The 16,575-nt window shown below is 36.2% G+C and overlaps 1 protein-coding gene across 1 annotated transcript in view; it reads right to left on the bottom strand.

Annotated features, from left to right (window-relative positions):
- LOC103604270 (E3 ubiquitin-protein ligase TTC3-like) overlaps positions 1-15,692 on the bottom strand; it is a 62,471-nt gene extending 46,779 nt beyond the window's left edge. Inside the window, exons 1-10 of the mRNA XM_008588837.1 lie at positions 15,610-15,692; positions 13,327-13,449; positions 12,444-12,545; positions 10,992-11,084; positions 10,322-10,386; positions 8,982-9,118; positions 7,594-7,920; positions 4,811-5,062; positions 1,628-1,674; positions 426-482 (exon numbers count right to left, since the gene is read on the bottom strand). Coding sequence (XP_008587059.1) covers positions 426-482; positions 1,628-1,674; positions 4,811-5,062; positions 7,594-7,920; positions 8,982-9,118; positions 10,322-10,386; positions 10,992-11,084; positions 12,444-12,545; positions 13,327-13,449 — 1,203 coding nt within the window. The 5' untranslated portion in view covers positions 15,610-15,692. The remainder of the gene's footprint in view (positions 1-425; positions 483-1,627; positions 1,675-4,810; positions 5,063-7,593; positions 7,921-8,981; positions 9,119-10,321; positions 10,387-10,991; positions 11,085-12,443; positions 12,546-13,326; positions 13,450-15,609) is intronic.
- Positions 15,693-16,575: the final 883 nt, after the last annotated feature.

Below are 16,575 nucleotides of genomic sequence, written 5' to 3'. Positions count from 1 at the left end.
CTCCCGCCGAGGGTTCAGATCCCACATACAGACCGGTTCCCGCTCACTGGCTGAGCGAGGTGCGGGCGCGGCACCGAGGGTTGCGATCCCGTTGCCGGTCTCGGTCCGGTACGGGCGCGACACTGAGGGTTGCGATCCGTTGCCGGACACGAAAAAAGACAAAAAAAAAAAAAAAAAGTTCATGGAAATATTCTTATCATCTTACAATTCTACTTTTTCATGAACTTTTTCAAGTACCTTCATATAACGTGAATATTAAATTTCCTCAAAATGTAGAAGACTGCCAAAATATCTTTAAAGCCTAGAAAGTCTTTCTCTACAACATGTTTCAAAATATCCCCAAAACTGCTTAAATTCTAATTTGCATATCCAATTAATTATATTAGAGAACTTAGAAAAGAATTAATATAGAAAATACTCCATACTTTTGAATCTTTTGGCTTCTTTTTCTTGCCTTTGTTTTTCACCTTGGTAGAACTACACTAAAAAATGGAAGAAAGAAAAGTCAATGAACACTCAAATAGCAGCACTATGAAGCTCAGCATAAAGAAACCATACTAATTTCAAAGACTAGTCATAAATTAAATATATATAAAATGTTTAACAAAATTAACACTATAGTTTATCAGCCCAAGTGCTATGATTTATGATAGAAAATAAGAAAAAGTTTAATAATGCCTGATGTTATAACTAAAATTAAGTTGTTCCAACATTTTAAAATCATTTTCAACAGGATTTATATTATTTCAATTAATTAATCATACTTTCAAGTAATTCTGGTTATATGCTATAATAACAATTTTATTACACTCCTTTTACTAAGCTGAACTAAACATTTTGCATCTGACCACATGCTGGGGCACAAATACTAAATGAAGCATTCAACTCCCTATGGGGTATGTTAGCTGTGTTTCCATACTATGCTGGGCAATATTTGATAGAGCAGATTAAGATAAAATTTCATGTATAGATAGATGATCTGATTCTGAAAAAAATCATTAAACAAGCACCTTTCTCTTTAAAAACTGCCATAATGCTCTTCTTCTATTTAATCACCTCCCTAAACTGAAGAATTTCTGAACTGCCAATCTGATTCTGAAAAAAATCATTAAACAAGCACCTTTCTCTTTAAAAACTGCCATAATGCTGTTCTTCTATTTAATCACCTCCCTAAACTGAAGAATTTCTGAACTGCAAGGAAGAATACAAGCAACTACAACCTTCTAAGGAAGACAACTCTGGAACTGTTTTAACTTAAAATCAATTTAGAGCCACTCAAAACAAAGCCCCTTTGTTTTCCTTCCAGAAAAGCAAAACATTAAAATTTTAATCACTAAAGATAACTTTTCATCTTTATGTCAGGAGATGGCTCAAGAACTCTTCCTTTCCTATATCTAATATTAACATTTATTAGCTATCAAACTTTATAAGAATTATCTAATTTAAGCCTCAGAGTTTGCTGATTATTGCTCCAATTCCAAGAGGAATATTAGCATTACCCAGAAGTCCTCCCAATTTGGTTCTGGAATGCCAGCCGTGATGTAAATAGACACTGGCCTGGGTCCTCCTCTTGACCTTTGGCTAACATGAATTAGAACATAAGATTTAAAGTCATCAAGTAACTTACCGGTGCTTCACCACTGTCTTGTTTCCTTAATACAGTACAGCGGCTGTCTGTAGGAAGATAACAGATGGTTCTAGAAAACTAAACATTCACATTTCCATACAATACACTAAAGCCTTAAAATTACCCCCTTTACTACTAGCATAAACTACATTCTATTCTTTATTTGGCTTTGACACAAGTTTAGTTTAAAAACCAAGAGCAAAGTGACTGACTAAACGGGAAACCAACTACAAGGAACCACAAAATTTCAATCCAATTCAGTATAACGTGAATGCCTTCTAGGTGCCATCTATGCTAGGCGCTGAGGAACAGAGATGCATAAGACAGTGCGTGCCATCAATGAGCTCATGTTCTACTGCCAAGAAGACAAACAGGCAAACACCTGTAACCCAGTGTGCTAAGTGCCACAATGAAATACAATGGTAACAAAGCTGATGGAGCAATAAATTCTTTGAGAGGCCTAAGGAGGGGTCAGGAAGAGCTCTGGGGAGGAAGGGACATTTAAGTTAGACTTGAAATAAAATAAGCAAAGGAACATGGCTGGAGGAACTGCATGAGCAAAGGTAGGAGGCAGGAAAGTACAAGGCAAGTTTGGGCACAGTAAGAAGAGGGGTGGGTGCAGAGAGACACACAGGGAGAGTGATGACAAATCCAAACAGATGATGTGAATGTAATATGGAGGCAAAACAAATGTTTCCCAAACAGAATAGTTACAGAATCAGACAGATGTTCTAGAAAAGTCTCTAGTGGCAATATGAAAGGAAGATTAGCAGTGGGAAAGTCTAGAGGCATGGAGACCAGTTTGGAGGCTACTATAATAGTCTAATCATGGAAAGATAACTAAGGTCCTGGCCTAGGGAAGTAGGATAGACAGGAAAGGACAGATAAAAGATAAAGTTTATTTGAACTGATGACAAACTAGTTAAAACAGTAATAGGGAAAAGAAAGAGTCAAGACTAATTCCTGGGTTTCTTGCTTAAAAACTAGACAAACAACGTTATTAATGGAGATAAATTTAGGAAAAACAGGTCTCTGGGAATGTGGTAAGTGAGTTCACTCATTCTGCTTTTAAGGGACCCCATGGCTATCTACACAGAAATTCCCTAGGGAAATATGTCTCCAAAGTACAGGAGAGAGGCTGGGACTCCCATTTGTCATAGCATTGGTGATGTTATTGAATACTCTGATTTACAAGATCAGTGGGCTTCAAAATTTTAAGAAGTATAATCCTTTCTTTAAATGAAAAGAGATAAAACTGAAAATGTCTGGGGTGAGGTTGAGAGGCAGAGCTACTGGACTTGAAAATAGTTGGGATGGCCAGTAATTGGGTTGATGGCTTCTGATTCCAAGATAAAAAGCAGAGGAAGAGTCGCAGTGCATACATTGTGTGTTTCAGGAATAGGACACAGGAATCAGGAAGAGTGCACACTAAGAGGGAACTGTGCCCTTTTTAGTTGTCTTGTTGTGTGATCCCAGCATGTATTGGGTTTTCTAAGCTCAGTCCCAGGATAGCATTTTATCACCAGCAGCAGCGAACTGATGGCAATAAATTCAGTCTATCAAGTGGCATGTCAGGAAGTGATATCCTAGAAAGATAAAGCCATCTATAGATATTTGAGCCACAACAAAATTAAGTTTTTCAGTTTCTTGTGCTGCATTTGAACTTTATAATGATTGACACTGTTATACAAGGCCAGATCCTTTAATGTATCCTTTAAAACAAACAGCATGGAATTTAAAAGTCTAACTCCTGACAATATATAGACATCTGATGCTGAGGAAAATAGGGAGAGTGGATTATCATAAGATGTATGTGTACCACAAAATGTAAAAATCCAAAATTGATTTAGAATCTAAGAATATTAGAATTTTGAAGCCAAATAGGACCACACAAATCACTGGCTGCAATTCCTCTCATTTTAAAGATAAGGAAACCAAGATCCAAGAGAAACTAAGGAACTTCTAGTTAGCTGACTGTGCCAAACTGGACTCCATGCCATTACCCAAACAGGTCCTCTAGTTCCCCTCCATCCTATGTCTCTAAGCCCCAACACCCACCTGTCCAATTTCACCTCCATGTTCACAGCCCATCTGGAACTCTGCCTCCACACCTCAGCTTTCCTCTCTCACAGGGAAAAGTGTGAGTCTTTCCTTTGAAGCCCCTGGCACTTTCTTTGGTCTTCCCTTATTGAGGTTACTATCATATTACAGTTATTAGTGCATTCTTCTTATTCCCTTTTCTAGATCATAAGGTCCTTGTGGGCAGGGACTAGTGTAAACATTTCTCAATTCCTTTTTAACACCTTAGCACTAAGCCCTTGAAACAATAGGACAACACACAAAGTTGTTTTTTTTTTTTTGTCCTTTTTGTGACCGGCCACATCACGCTCAGCCAGTGAGCGCACCGGAGCGCACTGGCCATCCCTATATAGGATCCGAACCTGCGGCGGGAGCACTGCTGCGCTCCCAGTGCTGCACTCTCCCGAGTGTGCCACGGGCTCGGCCCAACACACAAAGTTTTTAATGAACTGAATTAGGGAAGAAGCTGAGCCTACTTTTCCTGACTCCCTGTTTTAGGCTCTTACCATTAAAACAAATGTGGTATCTGTTCTAGACTCCGCAAACATCACCTACTTCTTCTTTTTTTTTTTTTTCCTTTTTGTCTTTTTTCGTGACCGGCAACAGATCGCAACCCTCAGTGTCGCGCCCGCACCTCGCTCAGCCAGTGAGCGGGAACCGGTCTGTATGTGGGATCCGAACCCTCGGCGGGAACGCCGCTGCGCTCCCAAGCGGCGCATTGTAGCAGTGCGCCACCTGGCCGGCCCAAACATCACCTACTTCTGCAGGCTGAAGGTTTCCTGAATGCTACAAATCAAACCACTTGCTAATAAATTCCTTCCATTTAATATACAATATATCTAAGATGGAAATTACATGGCATTTAGTTAGCAGAACATACCCATCTGAATAATACTTAGCTTGATAAAGTAAAAAAGTTTCACAATATCAAAAAATCATTACTGTTAATCACTAATTTCCCCAAATAAACCAGTTGTACTATAATAATTTTCACTATTTTCTTAAGAATTTAAATAAATTAGATCCTTCACAAATTTTTTCCTAAGATTTTATTTTATTACATTTTCCTAAGGTATAATATAAATCTAAACTTAGTCCACATACCCATTATATCAAAGAATTCATCTAAAGCACTATGCAATGCTGGGAACTTGTCTCTGTGTTCTTCTAGCAGCCATATTAAACAACGTGCTTCCTTCAAGGATGCTGGTTCATAGAAATAATCAAGTGGCTTTCCTTCTATAGAGTCTAGTTTATGACCATATTTCTCATTCCAAAGAAAAGTCATGATGCTGAAATCAAGTTCCTTAAGAGATGCTCCATAACGAGAAAAAAAAGATCCTGTGGCATCTAAGCCTATAATAACAACAAAACACAAATCAGAAGAGGGGAAAAATTATTTATTATAAAATCACATTCATTTTCACATCTTTGAAAGTGGTTCCATTATAGTTTGCTTATATTTTCAGTGAGACTATTTAAATACTGGAGAACAAAGCTACTATGCATTTTAGAAACAACATTTAACACCAATGTGCTAATCATAATAATTCTTATTATCTATTGGTTGAATAAAGTGGCCAAAGGCTTCCTTTAAAAATATAACAATAATTTTTTCACTAATTCATAATGACGTTCATTATAATTAGTACAAACTAGTGAGATTTTACAATGTTTTCTACATGTATTCCACAGTAACAAAACATCAATAACACGCAAAATCTTCCCAAGTGCCTTTAAAAAAGGAAATGGGTAAATTCCTCCCCCAACACCTCTAAGAAATGCTCCTTACCCCCCAAAATAGCAGTTAGCATCCTTAGCCCCCTCTACAAAAATCAAGGTGGTAACTAGTCTCACTTTTATTCTCCATTTTCCAAACCAGAAAACAGGGTAGCTGCAATTTCATATGTTCCTACTGAAAGTATGCTGAAGTCCCACTCCTTACTAACACAGCCACCAAAAAGCAAAACAGAGCCCTCCTCCATTTCCCCATCATGCCTCTAGTACAGCACAGTCCCCCCATGCATGGGCCTTAGGTTCCCAAGTCAGTAAATGAAGCAAAGACTGCTCAGAGTGAAAATTACTCTGGGCTGTTTATTTCCTCCAAATAAAATAGTTTGCAGAGATCATGTTGTGTGAGAAATTAGCATCTTTAAACACCAGAATCAGCCACCACATAAAATACTCATACAATAAAAGGTTGAAGAGAATCCCAATACCACATTCACATTCCCCATCCAAGGCTCACGTCATGGTGTGCATGTGTTCAGTGAGGGGAATGCAGGCAGATCATATTAACTATTAAAATGTTAATTTTCTCTCACTTGTGCTCTATTATTTCTCTCTCTTCCTCTCCATCTTTTGCTAAATATGTAAGTTGGCCTCTCATGTTAAAAAATGCACATAATGTGACTCCACTATATAGACTTCTGTGAGAAGGAAGTAAAATTCCAGGAATTGGAAATTCCTTGCTTTTAATAAATAAATGTGAGTTTTATATCAGGGCTATAGAAACAGCCTTATTAATGAGCATGCTTGAACTCATTTTACAACTTTAAATAGAAATAGCAACTCTAAGTAGTACGCACACATACTTCTTAAAATGATAAATTTAATCTTCCGAATAAACATGGAGTACATTAAAAGACATATTCACATTTTCTTGGCAGTGAGCCAAAAGGCTCAACAGCTGCGTTCACCTGAATGAACAGTAGCTGGCACTCCTGCACATGCAGCATAACCCAGACAAGCCTACTTCTCCAGTTTTGAGTCTATCTTCTAAAGCAGAGTAGGCAATGACTTTATATTTATCTGACAGACACTAGTGACAATGTTATCACTTAAGAGTGATTTTCTGGGAACAGAAACCCACAGAGACCTATGCTTAAAGCAGCAGCACTCAGCTAACTATGCCAAGCTTGCTGCCATCTTACTTTGTTTCTACTGACAGAAACTGATGACTATCTTGTCTGAAACCCTAGAATTATAATAACCCCATGTCTCTAAAAACTTGGGCAGGTGGGGGTAGCTGGCAGACTCTGGACTGCTCCTGGAAGGCCCTGCTCTCTTTTCTGCAGCTCCCTTTAGCCTTTTAACTAACAGCTGCCAATGGAATCAACTGTTGTGCTAGGTCAGTTGGTGTCCTGGTCACCAAGATAAACAGTGCTCTGGTAAGTGCCCAGTGCATCCCTACCTAGTGTTAGACAACAACTGTATCTGCGACTGCCCTCTGCAATCACTCCATGGCCTTGGGCAAAGAGCTTGCTTGTGGAGTCTTCTTCAACCTTCCCTTCTCCCAGCCAAATTAGGCAAGTCAGAACAGAGTAACAGAGTTGTATAATTCTGAGATTCACAATTAGCCTAGTTCAAACCCAGGATACATTTCTCTTAATCCTTAGATTTAGGTTTGCTTTAGGTGACCCTAAGCAATTAGTCTCATCTACTCTTCCTTCTAAATTTTTCTTCAAAGAATCTGAATTTTAGATCCTTTTTCTTTTTCCACACAGCTACTGAGCTGCACAATCCCAGAGGGCACTCCACACACAGCAGACTCCATGTGCTATTTACACATGGTTGTGCCTAGTATTCACATACTTTACACATTTACAAATAGTTTAGCATAACATAGGTCTGGATTTCCTTACTGACTGACCTTTCTTTTATCTATACCTTTTGAAAAAGTATATTATAACCTATCTATAAAACTATAAAATAACCTAAAACTGAAGAGGGGCAGAGGGAGGACAGTATTTTTAACCATATAAATCCATAGTCCTGCCTTTAAAAAGTCATAATGATATGATAGGAAAAAAAAAAAAAAAGAATTCAGAGGCCTACATTTACCCTCCCTACTGAACTACATCACTTTAGAGTATAAAATGACATACCAAAGCTGTTAAGTTTCTGGATCCAGGTGGCTAATTTGGGCTCCACTTCTTTAAGCTCACTCAAAACATGCAGAAATATCCTTGTCTTTACTCTACTTTTTTCTTGAATCAAGTGACGAATGACATAGTCCACTGCTTCATTTAGAAAATTTCTGCTAGAAAAACAGGTTGTATAGTCTTCTGTGCTCAAAACTTTCCAAGAAAGCAATTCTTTGAGAAGCTTGGAAGTATTCAGTATACCAGATTTAATCTTGTCAGCATACTGCTTTATGCACTGTAGAATTCTGTCATCAAGGAACTGGCAACTCTGAACATTGTCTACAGTTTCTAAGGATAAATAGCAACGGTAAAAGTGATACATAGGAATAGTTCCCAATGATATAAACTTAGAAAGAAATAATGTAATATTAATGATAATATAAAATATAACTCTGATTTTATATGCCATTTTACATAAACAACTCAAGAAAACTAATATGAGAAATATAAATATTTAACAATATCTTTGAAAAGATATGAAAGTTCACATTAAACCAAACATACCCTTCATTCTGCATTATTAGTATTACAACATCTAAAAACTTAGTCCTTCTGAAATAAGGTAACTTGTCTTAACAATCCTAACCCAGCCTCATAAACTACCTTAATTTTATGTTCAATATATATGTTTAGACCTTAAGCATGCAAAGGTAATACATTCACTGAAATTTTTTCAGTGGGAAAGACAATTTTGAATGATTTGTGAAATACTGATGAAATACTAGATGAAAAATAAAGAGAGCAGGTAGAAAATATTTCATTTTGGAAACACAGCCATCCATAATAGTAGAAAATCAGGAAAACGTACTTCAACTCAAACTAAAAATAAACATACTGGCCAATATGACACAGGAGCAGTAGAATTACCAATGAGACATTCCCATTTAGTTAGGGAATGAAGACAAAATGGGTGCAAAATAGAAAGTAATCTCTATGGCACTTTTTATAAACTGTCTCCATTTGAACTCAGCATTATTTCAGGTATTTAGTACCCAATTTACAGTTCAACATTTTGGCACTTAAGTCCACACAGAAGAATTTACAGTGCACTGTGAAACATACAACACACAGATCAGATAATATGTCCACCTCCCCTTTGGAGATGAGGAAACTGACACGGAGTTTGCCCAGTTAGTGACAGGCCAGCATTGGAATCCCCGTGCACTGCTTCTAAAATCAGTGCCCACTCCCCATCTTGGAGTAACAGAAGACAGTGATAGTATTAAAATATTAACAGAAACCTATATTTCAATTCAGTAATGATTAAAATAGGCCCAATGATATGAATACTTATAATTTATGCTTTGAAGCAAGAGTATATTATTATCATGCCTAGGACTTCTGCCTACCTTTCTGCTCTTCATTTTTGGGTGGATTATTTTCTCTTAAGTCCTCTTCCATTCTTTCTTGTGCTAATTTTTTTGCTTCTTTTTTTTGGATCTTTCTCTTCAACTTTTTGTCTTCTTTTAGTCTTAGCTTCTCTAGGCTGATAAATATTTACGATTAATGATAATTCACCTTTGTTATAAGCTCAATGAACTACTTTCCTTTGCTTATTGTAAAAACCATTTTCCAAGATATAGGCTAGAAGTTTTCCTTTTTAGTTAGAATCTGGCCTACATTTTCTGTTCAATATAAAAAATTGTTGAGATATATGGTCCAATTCAGCCAAAATAAGGTTTTTTTGCTTCATGAAAACAAGAACCTCAATGATTAAGTAATTTCTAATTAAGGATGCAATGTATAGCTTGTATAGATTTGTTTCCTTGTAGATTACTGCATACGGTAAACAGGAATAGTACAAATTACTCTGCCAAGATAATACATGTAACCTCTCATTTCAAAGAAAGACCCCATGGTAAAATATTATTTTCAACACAGGAATGTGGTTAATCTGGTTACAATGAATTCTCTCCAACAAATAATTCAGTTTATCTTTTCTTTTGCCTTTTCTTGGTTACAAATAATAAGAATCATTCCTTAGAATGAGGGCTGGCCCTGTGGCGCGCTTGGGAGAGTGTGGCGCTGGGAGCGCAGCGACGCTCCCGCTGCGTGTTCGGATCCTATATAGGAATGGCCGGTGCGCTCACTGGCTGAGCACGGTGTGGGCGACATCACACCAAGGGTTGCGATCCCCTTACCGGTCACGAAAAAAAAAAAAAAAAAAAAAAAAAAAAAAAAAAAAAGAATGAAAAGCAAGAAGCAGAACCAAAAAGAAAAGAAAAAAGAATTGAAATTATTTGCTCTGAACAAAAAAATACAGAGAAGTAAATAATTGAGACAGTACACTGAGTATTTCAGGATAAGAAATAGTCAATGGTTCAAAACATTTGTTGAAGAGAGATTAAAAAATGCTTTTGGAATTAAAGTTTAAACAACTAAGAGCAAAATATATAATTTTTATTTAAGTGCCAAATGTTGATGAAACACATAATTTCACAGCATCAAATGTCATAATTTTACTTATAAATTAAACCACTAAATAAGGATTCTGATTCAAGTTCTTAAATACCATTCTAAGCTAATTCTCTTTAAGTTTTAAATATCCATAAAAATCATTTTAAAAACACTCATTTGGATATATGTGTACACAGGCAATTTTAAAAAGCATAATTTAGAAATCTGTCTTTAATAGAATTATATTCTAAGAGACATCATTAAAGTACTGATTGACTGTTAAAAATCTTACCTAGAACACTTCTGTTTCAGAATAGGTCTTGGAGGAGCCTTTTCTTTTATAACCTTGTGTTCAAACTTTAAATCAAACAAAGACATACAAAATTTGTCTCATATTCCCATGACAAAAAGCACAAAACCATAAGTAACAAGTATTTCAGAAGCACAAAGAATCAATGTTCAATTTGATAGAGAACAGTGATGATGTTCTGACCCAGACAAAAGCCCAGAAAGCTTTAGCAAAATAATTTACAGAAAAGTGGAATAAAAGAGTAGACATATTTTAGGAAGAAGTTTAAAAAATTAAGAGTAAGCAGAAGACCCAATAAGCTACAAATATTATTAGAACCACCCATCCTGCTACTCCCATGCAGTAAAGTTAAAGGTAATCCCTTAAGGCACTCCTCCCCATCTAATGCCCAAAGTTTACTGGGGATTAAGAAAACAAAGTTATCAAAAAGTAAAAACAGTAAAACTAAAATGTAAAAGGCTTCCTTTTCCTATTAGGAAACAAGAGAATAAGAGAACCTTCATTTTAATGAATATTTTCCATATTTTCTTAAATGAAGTAACTGGAAAAGACAAGACCCAAATCATACAAGTTCCACAAAGGTAAACATGTTTTGAAAGGTATAAACATTTTGGTTATCAATTTAATAGTTTTCCCTTTATTAGATACTTACTTCACATTTTACTTGACCACCACTGCTAAAGATGATAATCTTAGAAATGATACCTTCACAATCAGGGGTTAGACAAATTCCTTGTAGAAAATCCTATTTAAGTAAAAAAAGAAGGTTATGTCTGGGGGGAGAGTGGCAAACCTATATATGTATACCATTTTACCATCAGGAAGAGTCAAAATATGGTCTAAAACCTTTTTTGGGGAAACACTGAAAGTCCCTGCTCATTGCCATGTGATTTTCAGAGCATCCCTGTAGGAAGAATATATTTCCAGGCATTGGGTTGACCATGTGACTTCCTTTGGTCAATGCAAGGTGAGCTGACATGACGTACACCACATCTAAACAAAAGGTTTAGGAACACTGCACTACTCTTTTCCCTCTGACACAGGAACTTGTTCTAGAAAAGGGCCACTCTTCATCTTGGATTCAGAAACAAAGAACACAGCCACATAGACGAGAGCTGCTACAGCCCAACCCTGGCCAACAAATATAGAACTGCAGCACAATTAATGAAAGCAAGAAATGAACCTTCTTATTGTAAGCCACAAGATATTTGGGTTGTATATTACTGTAGCATATTCCAATGAAAGCTGACTAATTTAGAGAGGGTATTTAAAACTATGGGAATGGTTAAGACCATTAAGGGAGAGTGTATTGCTAGAGAAACTCAGTTTAGGTAGGACAAAGACATAGTAGAAGTGACTCAATTCCAACAGTTATTTGGCCATATCATTATATCTTTAGTTAACTATGAAAATGTACAAAATGTGAGAATTTATTTCTACAAAATTTGAATAATTCCTATTTCTAATAGACACCTAGCCCAAACACCTTATTTTTTCCCCCCAATAAGAATGGTTGTCTGCATGAGCCCTGCATGTAGAAAAAGGTTTTCTTTTTAAAGTATGTAGTTTAAAAAGATCAGAAACAAATTCTACGAATGCAAATATGATTGCAAAATTGTGCCTTCTCTCAAAGCTTACCTAGCTAATGGTAATTACATCATTATCTTGATAATAAGAAAAACCCTAGTGAGAAATGACAGTATAAAATTTAAGTTGGTTTCTTAGTACAAATTACCTACCAAATTTTGGCAGAAAACAAAAATTTTGAGACCTCAATTCTATATCAAAACTTTCAAGTGATTAAATGAAAGATCCCTGAAGGACTAAAATTATTATCAGTGCATAATTTAAGAACTGTATTTTAAAATCAGACATTTAAATTTTTATTTTTGTTCATAGCATTCCCAATACAAAAGTTGGTTAAGGCCTCTATGCTTACTACCTTTATAGTTGTATAAACTATAAACAAAAACTGATTTTCTACTTTAGAATGCTCAAAAAGGAATTTATATTCACTTAAGACTTCTTCTGAATATTTGTAGGGGGAAAAATCAATGTACAATAAGCATACTAAAAAAACCCAGACAATCATATTATGCCTTACCTTGTCAATTTTATCATTAAAGGTTGTTGTTTTTAACTTCTTCCAGCAGTTAATATGAAATTCTACTTTACAGTATTGGCAACAGCTGATTCGTATAAAACCCTGGGATTTCAAAAAATTTTTAATTGATATTTTAAAGTGTCTATGCACACACACACACACCCATAACATACATATTAAGATAGACAGTTGTTGCATTCACCTGGCAGACATCACCAAACATTCTATCTCCTTGTTGGGGAGTACAATACTTATGTACCCCAAAGTGCCTAGTGCAGATAGGTAGATAGGAGATACAGAACTTGACTGACATATTCATTTCCACAGCATACAACTGTAATATCCTTTATAATGTATCAAATATCTTATAAACATTAGTTCATCTGATCTACTAACCAGGGATAGTGGAACAGTGGATAGCTATTATCTTCTTGAATACACCAGTAACTTATTCACTCAATTAAATGACAGACTTAGTTTAAAATTTAGGTCTCTAAAGGCTAATTCAGTGATCACAATAGACTTGAGATTCTTGGACTCAAATTTTGCAAGAGATTAGAATTGCAATAAATTAGAGGCAGCAATCTTATTTTGTTTCCTATGCTTCTAAAGACTAGGCAGTTACATGAAACAGTGGCTAGGAGGAGGAAATGGAATTAGCTAGCCTGCCTTCTCAGTCACCACCCCAGCCCACAGTATTTATTTCAGTGGCCCTGGGGAGATGATGTAGACCTATAGAAGTCAAGGGGAAGGGGAGGACAAGAGAACATAAAACTGCTAGAAAGCCAGAGAATTTGACTGCCTCCAATTACAGAATTTGTTATGAATCCATATTAAGGCACAGTTTTGCAAGTTAATGTCCTACTGTACATTCACTGTTTACCTTAAAGTCTGGATCGGTTATATATATCTGGATTTTGGAATATCCACGGCACTTCTGATAGCAACAAATGGCATCTGGCACTGGAGGGAACCTGCATTCTTCAACAAATTTCTCTAATAGCATCTAAAACAAAATAAACAAAAAAATACCATTACAACACTAATTTGTCAATAAAAATGTTTGTGATTTCAATAACTTCTTGCCATCAAAATATTTTCAGCATAGGAATGACTGAATTTTTTTAGCCAAGAACTACACACAACTTTTAGTTTTTACTTTTAAAAGGAAGCTGATACAGAGGCACATAGAGATGCAAAAAAGAGGAATGAACAAAAAATTTTTATCAGAATTTCAGAGTCAGAATCAAAATCTTGTCCTCTGTTATAATCATCAAACTTCATTTTATAATTTACAGCTCTTAGAAATCTCTTTTATGCACTAAGAAAGAGTCAAATAAGATAGAATAACCCTTAGGATAACCCTGAGGACTTTTCTCTCCTCTTTCCCAACAAAACTTCACCTAGGATCCCATTCATCTATCTCTTGCATCTTTGCCACTGGTGTGTGTCAATTCCCTAGGGAGTTATTCCATTGCTACCGAAGCTCTCAAAAGACTCATGCCATGCTTCCATTGCTGGCTTTTTGCTATCAATAGCTCCTATGTCTCCATCCCAATCTTGTATGAAGAAAGGAAAATCCAACAATTCCTGTGTTTTGTGTTTTATTTTTTTGAAACAGCTTTGTTGAGGTATAATTGACATATCATACAATTCACACAAAGCATACAGATCAGTGGTTTTTAATATATTCAAAGGATTGTATAACTGTCACCACAATCTAATTTTAGAACATTTTCATCACCCAACAAGAAACGCTATACCCATTAGCAGTCTCTCCCTATTTTCCTCCAACCTCCCAGCCCCAGATTATCACTAATCTATTTTGTCTCTCTATATAGACTTGTCTGGAGATTTCATATAACTGGAATCATAATGTTTTTCAAGGTTTATCCAGGTTGTAGAATGCACCAGTACTTTTTGTTAATTTATTTATCCATCATTTGATGGATACTTGGGCTCTTTCCCATTTTCAGCTATTATGAATAATGCTGCTATAAACATTCATGTACAAGTTTTTGTGAGAACGTGTTTTCCTGTCTCTCTACATACTTAGGAGCGGAATTACTGGGTCATATGGTAACTCTATATTTAACTTCAGGGGGGAACTGCCAGGCTGTTTTCCAAAACAGCTGCACCATTTTACATTACTACCAGCAATCTATGAATGTTCCAATTTTCCCACATCCTTGCTAATACTTATAGTCTATCCACATCCAAGTGGGTGTGAAGTGATACCTCACTGTGATTCTGATTTGCATTTCTCTGATGGTTAAAGATGCTGAACATCTTTTCATGTGCTAATTGGCTATCTGTATATCTTATTTGCAGAAATGTCTATTGAGATTCTCTGCCTAGTTTTTAATTAGATTATTTGTCATTTTATTACTGAGTTGTAAAAGTTGAACCCTGTGGTTTTATATATTTATTTTTATTTACATTTATCTTTGTGGGGTACAGTGTGTTGTTTCAATACATGCATATACTGCACAATGATTAACTTAGGGTGGATGGCATAGTTTTGTACCCATTAGTCCACCACTTCCCCTCCCCAAAGCTTGAGCCAAAAGCAAGTTCTGAGTATGCACAAGGGTTCACCACAAGTAAAGGCCTATCTCAGTCAATTCACATATAATTTAGTCTTTCCAGAACTAGCAAAGCATCCTTATGCTTCTGGCAATGAAACTAAATTTATATCTTCTGAATTTTCAGGTATTATCTCAGTAACTACAGTAACTATGACGAAACAACGATGCTATACCTTCCTCTAAGCAGAACCAGCATAGCACATTGCTTAATAACACGTGCAATGAAGTCAGAATGCCTAGACTCAAGTACTGGCTCCACCATTTCTTTGATGCTTAACCTTGAGCTCATCTCTTAACCTCTGTAAACCTAATCTTCCTCAGCTGTAAAATGGAAATGCTCATAGTACCCATCTCATTGGGCTGCTGAAAGGATTAAATGTAATGATAAACGGAAGGTGTGTGACTGGCACGTAGGAAACATTCAATAAATGTCAGTGATTCTCATTAAACTTTAAAGGAGGAACGCTGTGGGAAAGGTGGGGATATAGTGCTCCTACCTCTTTGTCTTGTTTTACTTCAGTCAGTGCAGATGGGCTTTTATAGTTAATAGCAAACACTCTGCAGAAATAAACTATTACCTTTATTTTCTCTGGCTGAGACTCTTCAATAATCACATTACTTGTGGGCCAAGTTAACACTCCAGGAAGACGATAAATCAAGGTTTTTGCTTTCTCAAAGTGATTGAGAGCTTCTAGGAATCTGAAGTCAAAATTGTGAGGAAAGAAGGTATTAAAGTTGTGACATGATATTTTTGCTCACTATAAGTCACCAAGATCTCAAACTTATTGGGAAGAGTACATCTGATAAATCACCAGACAGAAATATTCAGTGCAATCTAAATTTTCTTTTAAAAAACTAAGGCATTATTTTCATTTGCTATAAAGGTAATATAAAGTAAACATAACTCTATCCTAGACAATGGCTTTATTATGGTAGGTACACACTAGTCCTTCAAAAGTTGCAACTTAAGTTTTAAAGTTTCCAACAATTAAAACAGAAATCTGAGCAATGATTTGGTTGTTACATTTTTGTTTTTATTAACTAAGTTAATAAAAGTAAATTCTTGTAGAGAAACAGCAACCCTCCACTTCAACTAATCAGTCATAAATTGATGAATTTTTTTAAAAATTTGACTCTATTAGGACGTCTACAGCAAAAATCTCTCTGCTGAACAAAAAATTTTTTTTTTCCTTTTTGTCTTTTTTCGTGACCGGCAACGGATCACAACCCTTAGTGTCGCGCCTGTACCGGACCGGGACCGGCAACGGGATCGCAACCCTCGGCGTTGCTCCCGCCCCTCGCTCAGCCAGTGAGCGGCCGGTCTGCATGTGGGATCCGAACCCTCGGTGGGAGTGCCGCCGCGCTTCCCAAGCGGCGCACTGTAGCAGTGTGCCACCGGGCCGGCCCCTCTGCTGAAAAAAATTTTAAAGAATCATGTATTCTGTATATATTTCTTCAACCGTAAAACAGTAAATTATTTTTCTTTTCTTTTTTTTTTTTTGTCTTTTTTCGTGACCGGCAATGGATCGCAACCCTCAGTGTCG

Source organism: Galeopterus variegatus, unplaced genomic scaffold (assembly GCF_000696425.1).
Source record: "Galeopterus variegatus unplaced genomic scaffold, G_variegatus-3.0.2 Scaffold5059, whole genome shotgun sequence".
NCBI lineage: Eukaryota > Metazoa > Chordata > Mammalia > Dermoptera > Cynocephalidae > Galeopterus > Galeopterus variegatus.
The sequence above is the reverse complement of the archived record's forward strand: the minus strand, read 5'-3'. Positions and strand labels throughout refer to the sequence as shown.